The 20,140-nt window shown below is 49.8% G+C and overlaps 2 protein-coding genes across 2 annotated transcripts in view; both read left to right on the forward strand.

The window, feature by feature from the left end:
- The first annotated feature begins 1,729 nt into the window (after window positions 1-1,729).
- Window positions 1,730-18,012, forward strand: LOC133060482 (antizyme inhibitor 2-like). Its single transcript, XM_061147958.1, has 11 exons — window positions 1,730-1,912; window positions 2,833-3,006; window positions 3,436-3,608; window positions 4,218-4,352; window positions 7,686-7,851; window positions 8,375-8,522; window positions 12,719-12,819; window positions 13,641-13,858; window positions 14,226-14,334; window positions 14,386-14,450; window positions 17,940-18,012. Exons 1-11 carry the CDS (start codon window positions 1,730-1,732, stop codon window positions 18,010-18,012), a joined length of 1,545 nt encoding a protein of 514 aa, XP_061003941.1.
- The window catches only part of TINAGL1 (tubulointerstitial nephritis antigen like 1), a 36,920-nt gene continuing 34,779 nt past the window's right edge, over window positions 18,000-20,140 (forward strand). Inside the window, exon 1 of the mRNA XM_061148430.1 lies at window positions 18,000-18,023. The gene's annotated coding sequence lies outside the window, so the exon portion shown is untranslated. The remainder of the gene's footprint in view (window positions 18,024-20,140) is intronic.

A 20,140-nucleotide genomic window follows, 5' to 3' on the forward strand; every position in this document is an offset into this window, starting at 1 on the left:
AGAGTCCCTCCCTCCAATCCAGGCTCTACCTGTTGCCCCTTCCTAGATGTTTAAGCCCCCAGAGCCTGAAGATGGTGGGGGTTGGGGGGCACTGACCCCTGGTGGGAGGAGATAAGGTTGGCGGCCTCAAGTGAGCAGAAGGTCAAGCAAGGCCGGCAGAAGAGAAGAGTCAGGTCAGGAGCAGGCTCTTGGCTGTACTTCCTTCCTGGAACAGGCACGGGAGGCTCTGGTCAGAACACAGAGGTGAGATGTAAGTGCAGCAAGTGACAGCTGACATCCTAGAGGCAAGGCGGCTCCAGGGTGATAGCTTTAGCCTGGGAGGGCCCGCAGGTCACAGAGCCCTCAGCAGCTCACAAGGAGCGGGGGTGGGGCCAGGGAGGGAGAGGGTGACTGGACCCTGAGTGATGAACAGCCTCACTTTTCCGTTCGGAGAAACTTCCAGCAAGGTATTTAAATCTGCCGTGGAGGGCAGAGACGCAGCACCGGGAGAGTCCAGCCCTTGCTCTGAGGCAGTGGAACCCGCCTGTGGTTAGAGTCAGGTCCTGATTCTGCTCCCAGACCTCCTCCAGGTTTGCTGAGTCCTCCGGAGACCTCTGGGCCCCTCGGTGTTTCCATCTAGGAAGTGGGAAGGGTGGATGCAGGGTTCCCAGGGTCCCTTGACTCTGATTGCCACTGACATTCCCTTATAACTGGAGTCTGACTTCACCATGGGCTTCCCTGATAGCTCAGTTGGTAAAGAATCCACCTGCAACGCAGGAGGCCCCGGTTCAATTCCTGGGTTGAGAAGATCCCCTGGAGAAGAGAAAGACTACCCACTCCAGTATTCTGGCCTAGAGAATCTCATGGACTGAATAGTCCATGGGCTTGCAAAGAGTCCATATGATCCTGTTGTGCGGGTGACAAAAGAGGGTTAGTTCTCAGGGTCTGGGAGGTCTGGGCTGAGTAGGCAAGGCCAGCCAGCTGAGGTCTGGTGGGACAGCCGGGGTGGTACTTGTGCTGGTCCCTGCGATCTGGGCTGAGTTCTGCTCTTCCCATGGGATTTACCCCAAGCCCAGACACCACAGATCCCAGCTCCCTAGATTGAGCCTGAGAAAGCAGGTCACAGTAGGCAGCAGGTGAGTCTGTGTGTGCCCTAGGGGGTACAGGTCAAGTCCCAGCTGCCAGAACAGAAGGCCCCTGGCTGCAGGCCACCCTTGCTTTGGTCTCAGGGATGCCTGGCTGGCAGCTGGTCCATTTCTGGTCTAGGGACCCCAGGTGCCAGTCCTAGCTCTGCCACTGACCATTTGGTGACCTCAATCAAGTCCCTTTCTCTCTCTGGGCCTCTCATTCCTGTGTGTAGAATGGGGACCCTGAACCTGGATCATCTCCTAGGCCCTGGCTCTGAACCCTACAATCTAAAGTTCCTGAAACTCTGCACTTATCCTTCCTGGCCTCAGTTTTCCCATCTGTGAATGGGAACATCTGTGTGGAGGAGCCCAGAAGAGGATGCCAAGCCTCTACTCCTTGTGCACAGCCTGTGTGTCTTGCTTGGCCCCTTACCAGGTCTCTGAAGCAGGCTGGGCCCGGTCAGTGGCCCATTTTACAGATGGGAAAATTCACGAGGGCTCCATGGAGCTGTGGTAGCTGAATGGGAGGGCTGAGAAGTTACAGCCTGAGAACTCTAGCTCCGGGGCCAGCGGGGAGCTGGGAGGAGGAAAGAGGTCTTATCTCAGTGTCAGCCCTTTTTAGGATGTCGAAACTGCACCTGGCCGAGGGTTTTGTTGGCGTGTCCGGGGTGAGCATCCCCATTGGGAACTCAAAGGAGAGCAAAGAAAGCCCTGGAAGCACATGGCCAAAGGATCTCGTTGCCCTGAAGCCTGGAGAAACTTCCTGGGACGTGGTCCTGAAGAAGATCAAGGAGCTCTCTGATTCGGTAGAGAGGGAGGGGGAGGGGAGGGGGGAGTAGGGAAGGAAGAGGGTGTCTCAGTCCCTGCTTTGGTGGGCAAGAAATAAGACTTTCTGTTTTCTGGTTTTATGTCAGTTTCCTAGGTCTTATTTCAAAGCTCTGCTCTGCTGGGGGTGATAGAGTCATTCTGTCCCCTTCTAGCTCCCTCCCCATGCCACCGCTTGGGGGTTTTACCCAGTGCCAAGCTGCATGGTTGAAGGTTGGAGCTGTCTTTCCCCCTTCTTGATCTACAAAGATTGTTTCCTTCTTGTCCCCCTGTTTTAAGAGTTAGAAGTTGTGGTTGTTCTGTTGCTAAGTCATGTCCAGTTCTTTGTGACCCCTTGGACAGTAGCACACCAGGCTTCCTTGTTCTTCATTGTCTCCCAGAGTTCACTCAGATTCACGTTCATTGAGTTGGTGATGCTATCTAACCATCTCATTCTCTGCCAGCCCCTTCTCCTTTTGCTTTCAATCTTTCCCAGCATCAGGGTCTTTTCCAGTGAGGTGGCTGTTCGTATCAGGTAGCCAAAGTATTGGGGCTTCAGCATCAGTCCTTCCAATGAATAGTCAGGGTTGATTTCCTTTAGGATTAACTGGTTTAATCTCCTTGCAGTTCAAGGGACTCTCAGGAGTCTTCTCCAGCACCACAAAAGTATCAGTTCTTCAGCTCTCAGCCTTCTTTATGGTCCAGCTCTCACATGCGTACATGACTACTGGAAAAGAGTTAGAAGACCTGGTATCAAACTCTATCTTAGCCCTGTACTTTCTCTGTGACCTTGAGCCAGTGACCTTGTTTCTCCACATCTGAAATGGCAACAGCAATAGTACTTACTGCATAGTGTTGTTTTGAGGATTAGCTGAGATAACCCACTACCCAGCCTTCTCTTTCTCTTTCACTGTCCTGGCAGGACTGCCGAGATGCTTTCACGGTGGCCGACCTGGGCGTGCTGGCCAGCCGCCACCAGGTCTTCCGCCAGGCCCTGCCGCGGGTCTCACCCTTCTATGCGGTGAAGTGCAACAGCAGCCCCTGGATGCTACGTGTCCTGGCCGCCCTGGGCACCAACTTCGACTGTGCCAGCCAGGTGAGCCTGGGCCAGCTGACTCATTCGTAAGTCCAGCACTTCCTGGGGAAAAAGGCCAGTTGCCGGGGGTCCTGGAGTGGAGACTGCAGCTCCTCAAGAGGGGCTGACACCCCTAGTCCTCAATTGTTTGGGAAAGGATAAATGAATGCACTATGGGGGATCAGCCTCCCACTGGTCGCTGTGACTAAGGCAGACAGTTTAATCGAATGAGGGGAAGCACAAGCTTGAAGACACAGATGCTGTTCCTGTCCTAGCACAGCCTTTTCACTTGGAAGATTCTAGAAGCCTAAAGGGCACAGTCATGTTCAGCTCACTGCACAATAGAGGTTCAGTCAAGGGCAGTCCCTTTTGCTCATGCCCAGGGTTCCCATCCACAAAAAGTAGAGGAGCAGCGAGGCAGCCCCCTCCTCTGGCTGTCACCCATGCCAGGGCGAGCTGGAGCAGGTGCTGGACCTGGGCGTGGCCCCCTCACGCATCCTCTACGCCAACCCCTGCAAGCCTGTCTCCCACATCCGCTTTGCTGCCCTCCACGGGGTGAAGCTCTTGGTGTTTGACAGCGAGGAGGAGCTAATCAAGGTGGCCCAGCATCATCCTGGGGCCAGGTGAGACCAGCAGGGGATGGGTGCAAACAAGTAGAGACAGATGGAAAAAGGGACCTTAAACCTGAGACCCCCGCAGTTGGAACTGGCTGCAGGAACCAGATGAAGGAAGACCCATGTGGTGACTGGCACAGGCCAAAGCAGCAAAGTACGAGAATTTGGGTTGGTGGCCTGATGCCTTCACTGGTGCCCACTGATGCCAAATAAACAATGCCTGTGTCCGCATAGACACTGGGCAGAACCTAGCACTAGGCGGTCTGGCATTAGCTGACCTTATGGAAAAGACACTCGTATCGGAGTCAGGGAGACCAGGGATCACATTTCAGATTCATTTGTCACATGCTGTGTGACCTTAGGAAAGTTATTTAACATCTTTGATCCTGTAATGTGGAGGCCTATAGAAGGTATATTTATAATTTTATCCTTTTCCTGCTTTCTCTTGCCTGGACAGAAGCCTGTAGGTAGTGAGTGTGTTCACTCTTTGGGTCTCCACAGCTGGACAGTCCAGAGGAACTAGGCAGAAGTGGGTGGGAAGCTGGAAGGAGGTAGGATGGGGGGCTTCGGGGCTCATGTGCCTAAGAAATTCTGATACCCTTTGCACCCCTCTCCCAGGCTGGTCCTCCGGCTGTGGACCCAGGACAGTGACAGCATCTTTCCCCTGAGCTCTAAGTTTGGGGCCAGACTGGAGGTGTGTGAACATCTGCTCAAGTCTGCCAGGGACCTGGGGTTGGCAGTGGTTGGAACCAGGTGAGCGCTCTGGCTTTCCCTGCCTTGAAAGGAGGAGGCAGGAGTCTTGGTTTCCACTGTCCGTTGTTGCTGTTATTCAGTCGTTAAGTTGTGTCTGACTCTTTGTGACCCTGTGGACTGCAGCACACCAGGCTTCCCTGTCCATCACTATCTCCTGGAGTTTGCTCAAATTCATGTCCATTGAGCCAGTGATGTCATCCAACCATCTCTTCAGGTCACCCCCTTCTCCTGCCTTCAATCTTTCCCAGCATCAGGGTCTTTTCTAAGGAGTCAGCTCTTCACATCTGGTGGCCAAAGTATTGGAGCTTCAGCTTCAGCATCAGTCCTTCCAATGAAAATTCAGGGTTTATTTTCTTTAGGATTGACTGGTTTGATATCCTTGCAGTCCAAGGGACTCTCGAGAGTCTTCTTGAGCACCACAATTTGAAAGCATCAATTCTTCAGCTTTCTTTATGGTCCAATTCTCACATCCACACATGACTGCTGGAAAAACCGTAGCTTTGACTATACAGACCTTTGTCGGCAAAGTGACGTCTCTGCTTTTTAATACACTGTCTAGGTTTGTCATAGCTTTTCTTCCAAGGAGCAAGCACCTTTAAATTTCAAGGCTGCAGCCACAATTCGAAGTGATTTTGGAGCCCAAGAAAATAAAGTCTATCACTGCTTCCACTTTTTCCCCTTCTATTTGTCATGAAGTGATGGGACTGGATACCATGATCTTAGTTTTTTGAATGTTGAGTCTTAAGCCAGCTTTTTCACTCTCCCTTTTCACCCTCATCAAGAGGCTCTTTAGTTCCTCTTCACTTACTGCCAATAGATGGTATCATCTACATATCTGAGGTTGTTGATATTTCTTCTGGCAATCTTGATTTCGTTCAGTCCAACATTTCAAATGATGTATTCTGCATATAAGTTAAATAAGCAGGGTGACGATATACAACCTTGCCGTACTCCTTTCCCAATTTTGAACCTGTCCATTTTTCCATGTCCTGTACTGAGTGTTGCTTCTTCACCTCTGTACAGGTTTCTCAGGAGGCAGGTAAGGTGGTCTGGTATTCCCACCTCTTGAAGAATTTTCCACAGTTTGTTGTGATCCACACAGTCAAAGGCTTTAACATAGTCAATGAAGCACACGTAGATGTTTTCCTTGAATTCCCTTGCTTTCTCTATGATCCAATGGATGTCGACAATTTGATCTCTAATGCCTCTGCCTTTTCTAAACCCAGCTTGTAAATCTGGAAGTTCTTGGCTCATGTACTGCTGAAGCCTACCTTGAAGGATTTTGAGCACTGCCTTGCTAGCATGTGAAATGAGTGCAATTGTGCGATAGTTCAAACATTCTTTGGCACTGCCCTTCTTTGGGATTGGAATGAAAACAGACCTTTTCCAGTCCTGTGGCCACTGCTAAATTTTCCAAATTTACTGGCATATTGAGTGCAGAACTTCAATAGCATCATCTTTACAATTTGAAATAGCTCAGCTGGAATTCCACCACCTCCACTAGCTTTGTTCATATTAATGCTTTTTAAGGCCCACTTAACTTAACCCTCCAGGATGTCTGGCTCTGGATAAGTGACCATACCATCGTGGCTATCTGGGGCACTAAGACATTTTTGGTATAGTTCTGTGTGTTCTTGCCACCTCTTAATCTCTTCTGCTTCTGTTAGGTCCTAACCATTTCTGTCCTTTATCATGCCCATCCTTGTACAAAATGTTCCCTTGATGTCTCCAATTTTCTTGAAGAGATTTCTAGTCTTTCCCATTCTATTGTTTTCCTCTGTTTCTTTGCATTGTTCACTTAGGAAGGCTTTCTTTTCTTTCCTTGCTACGCTCTGGAACTCTGCATTCAGTTGGGTACATCTTTCCATTTCTCCCTTGCTTTTCACTTCTCTTTTTATCTCAACTATTTGTAAGGCCTCCTCAGACAATCGCTTTGTCTTTTTATATTTCTTTTTCTTGTTTTCTTACTTGTCTTCTTACTGCCTCAATGATGTCACGAACCTCCATCCATAGTTCTTCAGGCACTCTTATCAGATCTAATCCCTTGAATCTATTTGTCACTTCTATTGTATAACCATCAGGGATTTGATTTAGGTCATACCTGAACGACCTAGTGGTTTTCCCTACTTTATTCAATTTAAGCCTGAAATTTGCTATAAGCTCATGATCTGAGCCATAGCCAGGTCCAGGTCTTGCTTTTGCTGAACATATAGAGCTTCTCCATTTTCAGCTGCAGAGAATGTAATCAATCTGATTTCAGTATTGACTATATGGTGATATCCATGTGTAGCATTGTCTCATGTTGTTGGAAGAGAGTGTTTTCTATGACCAGTGCATTCTCTTGACAAAATTCCAACTGTATACCTCTAGTCTTTGGCTTCCTGGATATGCTCTGGTCAGCCGAAGCCCCTCTGGGCCTCATGAAGCTTCTCTGTTCTCAGCAAAGAAGCTGGATGTTATCTGGGATTAGGGTGGGGCAAAGGAGGCAAAGGCCTTGGGTGCAAAATTTAAGGGGATGTTAAAAAAAGTTAGTACTCTAGATAAATAATATTTTAGCAACTGAACTGAACTGAATACAGTATTTGAAAAAATAAAAAATAATGCAAAAAAATCGTGATGTGAAAAATGTAAAAACTTTAAATAAAGACAGGATTGGCATTTCTCATTTTTCCTTTTGCTTCAGGGTTCAATTACTGTTACCACTTTTGTATATATAAAGCACCTTTATTTTTTTTAAGTGTTTATTTAATTTGGCTTTGTCGGGCCTTAGCTGTGTCACATGGGATCTTTGGTTTCAGAGCACAGACTCTAGTTGTGGCGTGTGGGCTTAGGAGTTGCAGCACGTGGCATCTTAGCTCCCGCATCAGGGACTGACTGTGTCCGTTGTATTGCAAGGTGGATTGTTAACCACCAGACTACCAGGGAAGTCCCTACTATTACTAATCTTGTCTTTATTACATCTTAGTAGTTTCTTCATTGCAGATGTTTCTAAACCAGTTTTGCTCTTTACAACGACTACATTAAATGTTCTTTATCTTGATAATTTAGTATTGTGGCACCCCCTTGAAAATTTGCACTGGCCTCACCCGACTTGGCCCTCCTCACAGGCATGGGGCTTCAGGGTCTGAGCACACGCTTTCCAAGGGGGAGAAGAAGGGAAGCCCCTGCCATGAGGCACTGGGAAGGGGCTGCTAAGAGAGGGGACCACCACACAGTCTTGAGTGCTCCAACTCAAGGATGACCATGCTTCAGTGTTTCTGGCTATGTCTCTCTTCCTACTGACCTTTGCTTTTTCACGGGTGTTTCTCTACATGTCACTTGATGTGTGTTCAGCTTCCATGTGGGCTCAAGATGCCAGACACCCCATAACTTCATGAAGGCCATCGCCAACTGCCGACGCGTGTTTGAGATGGGCAGCAGGATTGGGCATGACATGAGCCTCCTGGACATCGGAGGGGGCTTCCCCGGAGAGGAAGGCTCCAACCCTGAGTTTGAGGAGGTGATGGGGAGGATGAGAGGGAGCCGGGTGCTCCAGCTTGGGTTCAGGGAACCGAGTGTGTTTGTTTGTGTACGAGGAGGTCATGGAACTGTGAGTCACATTCGTGTATGTAACTGAGATTTGTCTTTGTAGACAGGTCTTTGTCTGACTACACTTACACTGCCTGTGTACATATATGAGCACGTGTGTATCTGGCTCCGTGTCTTTCTTTAGATGTGTTAGTTGCTATCCCCCCTTAAGCTACAGTCAGGTAGAAGTTTGTTATCCTTGAGACCTGGGGAACATTTTGTCTTTGCTGACTGTGTATTAATTTTAAGTGATCCTAAATTCAGACATCTCAGGGTGCTGTGTGCCCTTGGGCAAGTTACTTCCCCACCAAAGACCACAGCATCTACCTGTTTCCTCCCTAGTAAAATGGAGATAACAACTCCCCACACAGCTGTCAAGGGAATGAAGGGAGAGTGTGCAGGCGAAGCCCCCTCAGATGGACTGGCCATGTTAAAGTCTGGGTCTGTCCCTGCAGGTGGCGGGAGTGATCAACGCCGCCCTGGCCCAGGACTTCCCCGAGGGGAGTGGCGTCGAGGTCATCGCAGAGCCCGGCCGCTTCTATGCAGCATCTGTCTGCATGACCGCTGTCAACATCATTGCCAAGAAGGCTGTGCTGGAGCCCGGTGGGTGGACAGGCCACTGTCCAGGCATTCCTGGGCCCTGAAGCAGAGGATGGGCAGGGGGTCTGGGCTCCACCCCCGAATGCCTAGTTAGTAGGAAACAAGCTTTGAATTGGGTATAAGAATGAACCTGTTAGTATCACTATTTTGTTGTTCCCAGACTGGGAGGTGAGAACCAAGATGAAGGGCCTTCATTTTTCCTAAGTAGCCAATGGATTTATACGGCGTTTATGGAGGTAAAGTCACAGAACATAACCCATGAGGTTCATGGACAAAATCGTGTTGGTGTGCACCTTAAATTCATCCAGCAAGCATTATCTAACAGGTGCAGATTCCTGTGCCAAAAATATAGTGAGTAAATGCAAATTCTTACAATACATATAAGAAGTCACTATTGTCGTCATGGCCTGAAGGTTAAGGGTGACATCTGTAGGGTAATGGTAAACCTTTGACAGTCGAGGTCAACCACTGCAGGAGCTCTTTTAGATTGTTATTTTTGCAGCGTTTGGTTTTCACACAAAGTGAGCCAACCAGAAACTCCATTTCATGATAAGATGGAGAACACAAATAGATCTTCCCCACTGGCTTAGTGCTTTTATTCTTTGGTGCTTTATGATAACTGACATATAAATATTTATAAGCTGCTTTAATCTCCTCCCTCATCCTTTTGACAAATGATTGGCCCACAGGTTTGTAATCCCAAGGGCACTTGTGTCAGCTGATTGCATTTCTTCACAAAACGTCTGATTAAAGGATATTGTGATAGGAAGCCTATGATTTCAAGCCATCATTTAACAAAAGTCTAAGTATTAAGGGCTTATTTTTTAAATTTGCATCTTTATTATGGTAAGGGGTAATTTTTGTATGTGTGGTTTTTTTTTTTTTTGGCTACCCCACGGGGCATGTGGTATCTCAGTTCCCTGACCGGGGATTGAACCCATGCCCCCTGCAGTGGAAGCACAGTCTTCATTGTTGGACCACCAAGGAAGTCCCTAGGGACTCATTATTTTTATCTCCATATTAACAACAGTTGCCAATTATGAAATATCTATTATGTGTGAAATGTGTATTTTCTCTCATTTTTGCTCAGCAACCCTGTAAAGTAATTTGGGGTCATTCCCATTTTACAGGCAGAGATAGTGAGGCTCAGAGAGAGGAAGTAACTTGTCCGAGGCAACACAGCTGGTCAGTGGTACAAGTGGACCTGGTCTGCCTGACGCAAACCTTTGCACTTGGGTTTGTACCATATGCCAAGCTGACCTGAGCTCTTAACCTTAGGGGTGTCTTGACTACCTCTCATGACTAAGTAGTTTAGGGACAACTGGGGCTGTGGCTTCAGTGATGGTAACTAAGAAAAAGGGGAGAGGATGGTAGGAAGTACATCAGGGTCAGCGGGGAGGGCAGAAAATCAGTATTCAGAAAGATCTGGGCATCTAAATGCCCAAATATTATGAAATGCTTCAGATGCTAACAGAAATCGGCGCAAAATCCTGAGTTTAGATTCCATAAAGCAGTATTCTAAGAACAGATGAAGAGTGATTGTGAAGAAACTGCCTTGGTAGTAGGTCCTGTCCAAAGGATCTGGGGGTCAGGACCACTAGTTCAATATGCCTCAGAAGTACGATGGTGCTGGAGAGAAAGCTATCACACGCTTACACTGGCAAGATCAATAGAGGCAGAGTGTTTAGATGGAGGGAGGTAACAATTGTGCTGTACCCCATACTTGTCAGGGTAGGCAATGTTTTTAAACGTACTTTGTTGTTGTTCAGTTGCTAAGGTGTGTCTGATTTTGTGACCCCATGGACGGCAGCACACCAGGGTTTCCTGTCCTTCACTATCTCCCAGAGCTTACTCAAACTTATGTCCATTGAGTCGATGAAGCCATCCAACTATCTCATTCTCTGTTGCCGCCTTTTCTCGTCCTGCCCTCAGATTTTCCCAGCATCAGGGTCTTTTCCAAGGAGTTGGCTCTTCCCATCAGGTGGCCAAAGTATGGCAGCTTCAGCTTCATTCCTTCCAATGAATATTCAGAGTTGATTGCCTTTAGGATTGACTGGTTTGATCTTCTTGCTGTCCAAGAGACTCTCAAGAGTCTTCTCCAGCACCACAGTTCTAACACATCAATTCTTTGGTGCTCAGCCTTCTTTATGGTCCCACTCTCACATCCACACATGATTACTGGAAAAACCATAGCTTTGACTATATGGACCTTGGTTGGCAAAGTGATGTCTCTTCTTTTCAATATGCTGTATAGGTTTGTCATAGCTTTTCTTCCAAGGAGCAAGCGTCTTAATTTCATGACTGCAGTCACCATCTGCAGTGATTTTGGAGCCCCAAGAAAAGAAAATCTGTCACTGTTTCTACTTTTCCCCCATCTATTTACCATAAAGAGATGGGACCAGATCCTATGATCTTCGTTTTTTGAATGTTGAGATTTATTTATTTTTTTAATTGAAAGATAATTGCTTTATAGAATTGTGTTGGTTTCTGCCAAACATCAACATGAATCAGCCATAGGTATACATATGTCCCCTCCCTATTGAACCTCCCTCTCACCTCCCTTCCCTGAACATTGAGTTCCAATCCAGCTTTTTCACTTTCCTCTCTCACCTTCATGAAGAGGCTCTTTAGTTCCTCTTCACTTTCTGCCATTAGAGTGGTATCATCTATATATCTGAGGTTGTTGATATTTCTCCTAGCAATGTTGATTCCAGCTTGACTTTCATCCAGCCCAGCATTTCACATGATGTACTCTGCATGTAAGTTAAAGAAGCAGGGTGATAATACCTGGGATGTGTTTTAATCGGTTTGTGTAAGACCTGGAAATAACTGCCATAAAGCTTCCTCTGGAGAACCCAGAGGCGAGGCAGGCCATGCAGGGCCATAAGAGGAAGGACAGGATGGGCAAGGAAACAGAAGGACACAGGGGGAAGACTGGTTGGAGCCTCTGTTGTGGTTTTCGAGGAACAGAATGGGCGAAGCAGTGGTGAGTTGGACTGGCAGGTTTGGGATTGGCTAGTTTGAGTAATTTCAGTGGGTTGTCGGGGGTAAGAACTGTCCTAGGGAGATTAGGCCAGAGGTACTGCTTTAAGTTCTGTGAGTTCTGTCCAGGAGGTGGTTTGCAGTATGGACGTTGGATCGGTTGGCTTGCACGGGCAAGGCATAGTTGCAAGGCAGTTGTTTGCTGTCTCTAGAAATTAATCAGCCAGGGGAGGAGCAGTCTCGCCAGGGTTAGCAAGGCCCCAGATGCTGGAGCATCAAGAATATAGGGGGAAAAAAGAATATAGGAAATAAGAAAATGTAGTTCAGACAGGCACCCCTTTGAGGAAGGAAGTTGATGAATTAGCACATCACTAAGGGCCAACCATGATGGAATCAAGTCAAGAAAAGACCATTTGCTCCCAGTTTGACTCATGCAGCAGGTGCTCAGGGCACCTGGTCTAAAGGGAGGGCAGAGAACATGAGACCTGCAATCTGGGGGCAAATCCTAGCCATGCCACAGTCTCCTACGTGACTGCTGATAAGACTGTTTTCTCAACCGTAAAGTAGGGCTCACTGAACCCGCTCAGAGTGTAGTTAGGAGGATTAGATAGTTTAACACATGTAGAGAACTTAGAACAATGCCTGGGTTATACGGTATGTTAGAGTATTCTTTCTGTATTGGCTGTGCTGGGTCTTCGTTGCGGCATGCAGGCTTTCTCTAGTTTTGGCAGGTGGGGCCTGTTCTCTAGTTGTGCACCGACGTCTCACTGCGGGGACTGCTCTGGCCTGGAGCACGGGCTGTAGGCACAGGGCTTCTGCTTGCAGCTCGCAGGCCCCGGAGCGCGGGCTCAGCAGTCTGGCGCACAGGCTTAGCTGCTCCACGGCATGTGGGTTCTTCGCAGACCAGGGATCGAACCTGTATTCCCTGAATCGGCAGGTGGATTCTTAACCATTGGACCACTAAGGAGGTCCAGTTAGATTATTCTAATTTGGAAGAGGAAGATGAAGACGAGCAGAGGGGACCACTGATGGATGGGGGCGGGGAGTGGAGGGATCATGGGAGCGCAGGCCCCAACTGTCCGTGGGCTCAGAGAAGACTCCTGCAGCAGGGAACAGGGGCTATCCAGTGCTGGGCAGAGGGTCAGGGCTCCCCCGCAGGCGCTGGGGGAGGGTGTTGAGGGTCAGCCCTGGCTGAGCACACCTCTGCCCGCCCTCAGGAGGCCGCCGGAAGCTGCTGTACTATCTCAATGATGGCCACTACGGCACATTCCGCATCTTTCCCAGGGAGCCTGAACCGAGGATGCCCATTGTGGTGAAGGTAAGGAGAAGGTTTCATGGCTCTGGCACCTCCTAGACCTTGAGACCGCTTGGTTCAGCCCCTCTTGGGCAGGATTCCCTGCTACCAGTGGGAGAGGCTAAGGATCTCAGATTGTTGGTGGCTTGGTGGATTGCCACGCCTTCTGTGTGTGCCAGGATGTGCATGTGTGTCTGTGTGTATTGGCATGTGCACTTCTGTGTGGGCTTGGCAATTCACACCTATGCAGGAAGACCAGTGTCTAGGTCCGTGGGTCTGTGGAGGGGTGTATGCTTCTCTTTGGCTGTCTGTCTTTCGGTCTGTTTGTTGTTCTGGAGTCCTTGAATCTTGGAGATGCAGGAGACTTAGAAAATAGAGATTCTCAAACTTTGCTTCACATTAGAATCACCTGGGAAGTTTTAATACTTCTCTGCCCAAACCAGGTCCCAGACCACTGATATCAGATTTTCTCATGGTTTGGGACCCTGGCCAGATCCTTTGTGAAAACTCCTCAAGCACTTTCAATGAAGCTAGGTTTGAGGCCCAGTATTTTGAGTGATTATTAAATAAAATCTTCCCACTTTACAGATGGGAAAGCTGAGGTCCCATCTGTGCTTGCACTTGTGAATTGGCAGGGCTGGAGTCAGTCTCTAGAGCATAAGCTCCATGAGGGTGGGTTAAGAGCAATGCCTGGCACACAGGGAACATTCACGAATTGGTCAGTGTGGGTGGATGACAGAGTCCTTCCTGCTGGTGCCCTGGGGCATGCCCTGCTTGATGAGGAGTGGGTAGGGGTGTACATGTGTAGGGATCTTCTTTGATTTCCCACCGCCGTGTCCCTGCAGGAGCTCGGCCCCAAGCCGCCCCTCTTCCCCTGCACCCTCTTTGGCCCCACGTGTGATGCCTTGGACAAGCTCTTCTTGAAGGAGGTGCAGCTGCCAGAGCTGGATGTGGGCGACTGGCTGGTCTTCCCGTTCATGGGCGCCTACACGTCTGTCATGAGCTCCACCTTCAATGGCTTCTCTCCCGCCTCCATCTACTATGCCATGGGACCTGAGCTCAGGTGACTGGAGGAGGAGGAATGGGGGTGGGCAGTGAGCGGCTCTCACCAAGATCTGAACTTGTTTAGGGGAGTTGGTGGCTGAGCCCTGGGGTCCCAGGCCCCGGAAATACCCTAGTCCCCCCACTGGCCTCAGCAAAGCCCAAGATGTCTGGCTGACCTTTGACACTGGCCTCTGCCTGTGGGGTTGACCCTGTTACAACATCTCCCCAGGTAAGTCCAAGGTAGACCACCTGGGCAGCTCTGAGAGCCCTGACATGTAGATGCCATTGTGGGCAGAATCAGGCAGCCCTGTGGCCCCAGCTGACCCTCAGCTTCATGGCCAAGGTCCCCCCGCTATCGGGCCCCACTCTGCTCTGACCACTTGCAGCTGCCTCCCGGTTCCTTCCCCAGGCATCCCTTCCCCATCAACTCCAGGCTCCCTCACAGCCGCTGACCCAGGATCTCCTCTGGGTCCAACCTGGGGTTTGCCTCCTGAGGTAGTGGAGGGGGCTCTGGAACACCCCTTCACTGGCGCATTCCTTCCACAGGAGCCTGCCGGAGACCACACCGTGATGCTGGACGCGGTCAGAACGGAGGGGCTCCAGTCACCTCGGTGCGCTCCTGAGGGAAGCTTGGGGGCAGGACTGGTGGGGAGGAGCAGCGTGGAGGAAACAGAGGTTAGGGCAGGGGCCCGCAACCCCAGGGCTCCCCAACCCCGGGCCATGGGCCAGCACCAGTCCGTGGCCTGTTAGGAGGCCTGGCCGCAGAACAGCAGGTGACAGGAGGGCGAGTGAGAGAAACTTCAACTATACTTACAGCCCATTCCAATCGCTCACATTACTACCTGGGCTCCGCCTCCTGTCAGATCAGTGGCGGGATTAGATTCTCATAGGAGCCCGAACCATGAACCGCGCATGCGCGCTCCTAACTCCTGATGTTCTGAGATGGAGCTGACTGAGGTGGTGATGCGATCAATGTAATGTGCTTGAATCATCTGAAACCATTCCCGCCCACTCCCAGTCCATGGAAGAACTGACTTTCAGGAAACCAGTCCTTAGTGCCAAAAATGTTGGGGGACTGCCGGGTTAGGGCACCTCTGAAATGAGGCAACATCTAAGGTTCAAAACTGTCCTCTGTGGAGAAGGAAATGGCAACCCACTCCAGTATTCTTGGCTGTAAAATCCCATGGACAGAGGAGCCTGGTGGGCTACAGTTCATGGGGTCTCAAAAGAGCCCGATACGACTTAGGGACTAAACACGAACCAAGTTTAACACTGTTTTCTCTGCTTCTCTGCCAATGGCAGAACAAATGAAGATGAAACATGATTGCCTAGAAGTCTAAAGTGCAGTGCTCTTGGTTTTCTAAAATCTATAAACAAACACACTCTCTGAGTAATTTAAAAAAAACAAAACAGAACAAAACTGTCCTCTGTCTACAGTGGGCCTGAAGCCTAAATTAGCTCTTCCGGGCAGCCAACCCTGCCCTCTCTGATCCTTAACCCCTTGACCCTGGAGTGAGGCAGCATAAGGAACCCGCACTGTTACAAGAAAGCCCCCTGGAGGTCAAGCCCTGGAATATGCAGCAACATGCATTGACCAGAACCTTGAGATGCTTTTGTCCTTCCTTTCAATCTGTTAGTGATCCTTGTCGTTCTTCCAGAAATATATACGTGAACCACAGGCTCCTGATCTAGCGGAGAGAGCACTGGCATTGTAGTCAGACAAGCCTGGAGGGAATCCAGGCTCCACCACATCCTGGCAGTGTGGTCAGAGCTTCAGTTTTCTCATCTGTGAAGTGAGGGTGCTGTTAGTATTCCCTTTGCAGGATTGTTGAGAGGATTAAGTGAGGTAATGCAAATTCTCATTCAAGGTCAGTTCACGTCCACTTGCTTCTGGCTGGGCCTGATCCCGGGTCTGGTCTGCTCAGAGATCACCCCTGTCCCCACGGTCTGGGTATCCTCAGCAAATATGCACAGCATCTGGCCTCATAACTAATGGTCCATGTGGGTGCCTCAGATCTGGCTTTGGCCTTAAGAAACACCCAGGTTTGGAGCTTGGATGGACTAGGTGTGGACACAGCCAACTCAGAAACAGGGCAAATGCTACTGCATGCCCCCTGGGCAGGCTAAAACTTGAAAAATAACAGCATTTGAGGAGTTCTGAGCTCAAAAAGAGATTGCATCCTATAGGGAAGGAAGATGACAGAGATGGGAGTAGAGTCACATCAGAATGGCCGGTCACATTCCTACAGGGGGGGAAGGGAAAGAAGGCCCCAGAAGCCAAAGTCACACATGTCCTGTGTCCTTTTAAAGCTTCGCCTGATAAAACAAGACAAACTCTGATCTTCAGCTTCTGCAAAGGGTCCTCCCCACCCGCCAGAAACAGCCGTATCAATCTTGCTGCAGCCTCCCCAGCTCAACCACAACCAGAGGAATCTCCTAGCACCCTTGGGCTACAGAGATTTCTCCTGCAAACATCTGAGGAGGAGGGAATGAATCTGTGGATGTCACCCAAGGAAGGTGGCTGGTTCAGAAAGCCTTTGAATAGTGTGTCTCCTCCTGGAGACTGAAAATTCAGAGTGGAATCATCTACCCTTACCTCCCCGGTGGTGTCTGGAAGTACAAATATGAGTGGGCTTTAGGGAAAAAATAAAGTTTTATTCAGATGCAAGAGATTTTGGTGTGTTCTGTGTTTTGCCCTTTGGGCATTCTACTGTGTGATTGTGGATATCCATCCATCCATCCACCTATCTATCCTTCCAACCACCCATCTATCCATCCATCCACCTATCCACCCATCCATCTATCCATCCACTTATCTATACATCCATGCATCCATCTATTCACCCCTCCACCCATCCATCTATCCATCCATCCATCTAACCACCCATCCATCTATCCATCCACCCACCTATCTATCCATCCATCCACCTATTCACCCCTCCACCCATCCATCTATCCATCCATCCATCTAACCATCCATCCATCCATCCATCCATCTGTCCATTCACCATTGATCCATCTACTCATCCATCCATCCATAAAATAAAATGCAAGGGCCTAGACCACATCTGGCACTGTTCTAGGTACAGGTGACAGAAGATGAACAAGATGGACAAGAATTCAAGTTCATGGAGCTAACTTTCTGGTTGGAAAAGGCACATAAACAAACCCCTAAATCAATAATAAAATGAAGTGTAAGCAATAAGTGTTGTGAAGCAAGGGGCCAGTAAGCAATAGAAGACAGTGCTATTTTAGATAGAGGGGAGTGGGGAGGCCTCTCTGAGGACATACAGGTGAGCAGAGATCTGAAGGGAGCTCGCGGTTACCTGAGTCAGAGAGTTCCAGGCATTGGAAACAGCAAGTCCAAGGCCTGGGATGGACAGTGTTCCCTCACAGGCAAGAAGCCCGTGTGGGTGAGCAGAGTGAGTGAGGGGAGGTGTTGGCAGTTGAGGCAGGAGGAGGATTAGGGGCTGATCTCATCAAGCTTCCGGTGAGTCAGGGATCTGACTTTGCTCTGAGGCAGAGAAGGTGGGAAAGGGGCTGGGGAGGCCCTGGCAGGTTTGGGCAGGTGAATAGCGTGACAGGATGTAGAGAGAAGTTGAGGGGTTCCTGCCAGTCTTGGGAAATGACAGTGGTCACAGTACAGATGGTGAGCTGCACCAGGTTCAGCAGGGACTGCAAAGGTCAAGAGGAGAGAACTTTCTGAAGGGGTCAGAGGTGGGGTAAGAGGCAAAGAGAGGAGTCCAGACAACTCCAGGGCTTTGGGCTGCGGCTGCGGTACACAGATGCGGATGCAGGGAGGGCGGAGAAGCGGGTTAGAGGGATTAAAATGGAGAGTTCTATCTTGGAAAAGCCAGGTGTGAGAAGCCTATCCAACTTCCAAATGAAGTCAGATACAAGCATCAGGTTTCGGGGCAGAGGTCGGGAGGGGAGATATGACCGTCCATGGGGCGTGGTCCACACTGGTTGGACTTTCCATCCGTGGGACTGCCCAGCCCAGCCAGGAAGTGAATATGCAGAGAGTTGACACAAGTCCTGGGAACTGAAAGGAGAAATATTCCAAGACGGCAGCCGTCAGCTCTGCGCCCAGGACTCCCCAGAGCGGGTGAGGTGAGGGCTGAGAACGACATCGGGGAGACGGAGGTCATCGGTGATCTTAACCAGCGGTTTTAACGCCTAGGAAGGTTGGTGGAAGTGGGGTCCAGAGAGGATGGGGTGTGGGCACCTTCCAGGGAGTTGGCTGTGCTATAAGAGGAGCAGGAAATTGGAGGGCTGCTGGAAGAGGCGCCTGTAGGTCAAGGAGGGTTTGAGATGAGAGATATTACAGCTTGTTTGTAGGCTCATAGGGATGACTGACAGAGGGCAAGATAACTAAGACGCAGAAAGAGAGGCAACAGTGGCAAAGCAACTCCGTGGGTGGGTGGGAGGGGTTAGCGTCCTGAGCTCTGGGGTGGGGTGGAGGACTGTGTGGGGGTGCGCCCAGATGGGAACTCCCCCAGGGCCTCCACGGGGGCAGGCAGGTTGCTGGGAGAACGTGGAACTCTTTACTGGTGGTTTCTTTCTTAGCAGAATAAGAAGCAAGTACATGGTGGGAGCAAGGAGGCAGGAGAGGGTCCTGGTGTTCTCAGGAGAGGGGCGGAGTGGGAAAGGGACAAGAAGCGTGGAAGGATGAATGGACCAGTGAAACGGGGGGCAGTGCCAGCGCAGGTGGCCCCTCGAGGTTTGCGGGGGGCCCGCCACGCGGTGCGTTTTGTCTGCAGCACGAGGGCACCTGCTCTGTGGGTGCAGATGTAGAATGAGTGGGGGTCATTGGGAGGAGGAGAGCCAGGCAGGTGGAGGCGGCTTAGAGAATGAGGTGCTCCTGGGGGATCTCTGCAGGCCCAGGCTCCACCTGCAGTCCTCAAAGCCCTTTCCTGAGCCCACATGCTGCCTTCCATAGCCTTTACCTGCTGGAGACTCATAATGACCCAGTGAGCAAATAATACCCCGTCTTTAGAGAAGCGAACCCTGGGGTCACCTCGCTGGTAAATGACAGAGCTGGGATTTGACTTCAAAAGCAGTTCAGTGTTTTTCCTTTAGGGCCGCAGGGGTGAGCACACTATGTTTAAGAAAGTCTTGCTTCTCAAATATATATATAAATGCTTCTCAAATATACATACACACATACATATATATATATATATATTATATATATAACAAGCTTGGCTGTTGGGAGATTAAATTTCAGGTGTTCTGAGCACTGACTGGCCCAGGCTTTGTCATGGTTCAGCCATAGTGATTTGCTTCCACCCACTGGCCACAGTCAGTGTTGCATCTGACCAGAAACCTACAAGGCGTTAGCTCAGCTAAGGATTCGGTTTATGGGAATAACAATGCCTTTTTGGAAAGGGCTGCAGAGGAGTTCCCTTCCCCCTTTGACAAACGAGGAGAGAAAAATCCAGAGAGATGGCTTTAAAAAGTTGCCTGAACCTGCCTACTCCATGGAGTCAATGAGTATTCACTGAACACCTCCTCTGTGCCAGGCACTGTTCTAGACTCTGGGAATTGAGCAGAGATCGTTGCTCTTATAGACCTGACATTCCATTGGGGGTGGAGGTGAGGAAGGGGGAGGACAGGGACCAAACAAATAAATTAACCAATGCTGGACTCTGGAGGATGGGGAGAAGGAATTAAAGGAGAGTGACTGGAGAGGGTGGAGGGAGATGATGTTTGAAGAGAGACCCGATGACTGGGGCGGTTCAGGAAAGATGCTCCAGGAAGAGGGATAGCCCTGCAAAGGCTTGGAGGCTGTGAAGGGTGTGGACAGTCCGGAACAGGTGGAGTCCACCAATGCCTCAGCCCAAAGCTATCTGTGTAGAACGTCTAGAGGTCAGAGCAGAACTTTCCAGCAGGAGGTGCACGCCATTGACCTTCTCCCTGTCGGTTCACAGCCTTGATCAGCACCCACCCAACTCACGCAGCTGTTCCCTCCCTCCGGGAAACCCCTCTCTCGGGTTGTATGATACTAACCTCTGCTGGTAGGAAAAGCTATGACTATTCTTCTGTGGAAATCAAAGCTTAGCAATCAACATACAGAAGTTTCTGGCTTGAAGGAACCCACTGACATGTCAGACTTCCCTGGTGGCTCAGACGGTAAAGCGTCTCCCTACAATGTGGGAGACGTGGCTTCAGTCCCTGGGTCGGGAAGATCTCCTGGAGAAGGAAATGGCAACCCACTCCAATATTGGAAATATTGGAAAATCCCACGGATGGAGGAGCCTGGTAGGCTATAGTCCATGGGGTCGCAGAGTCAGACACGACT

This window comes from Dama dama, chromosome 8 (genome assembly GCF_033118175.1).
Source record: "Dama dama isolate Ldn47 chromosome 8, ASM3311817v1, whole genome shotgun sequence".
NCBI classification, from domain to species: domain Eukaryota; kingdom Metazoa; phylum Chordata; class Mammalia; order Artiodactyla; family Cervidae; genus Dama; species Dama dama.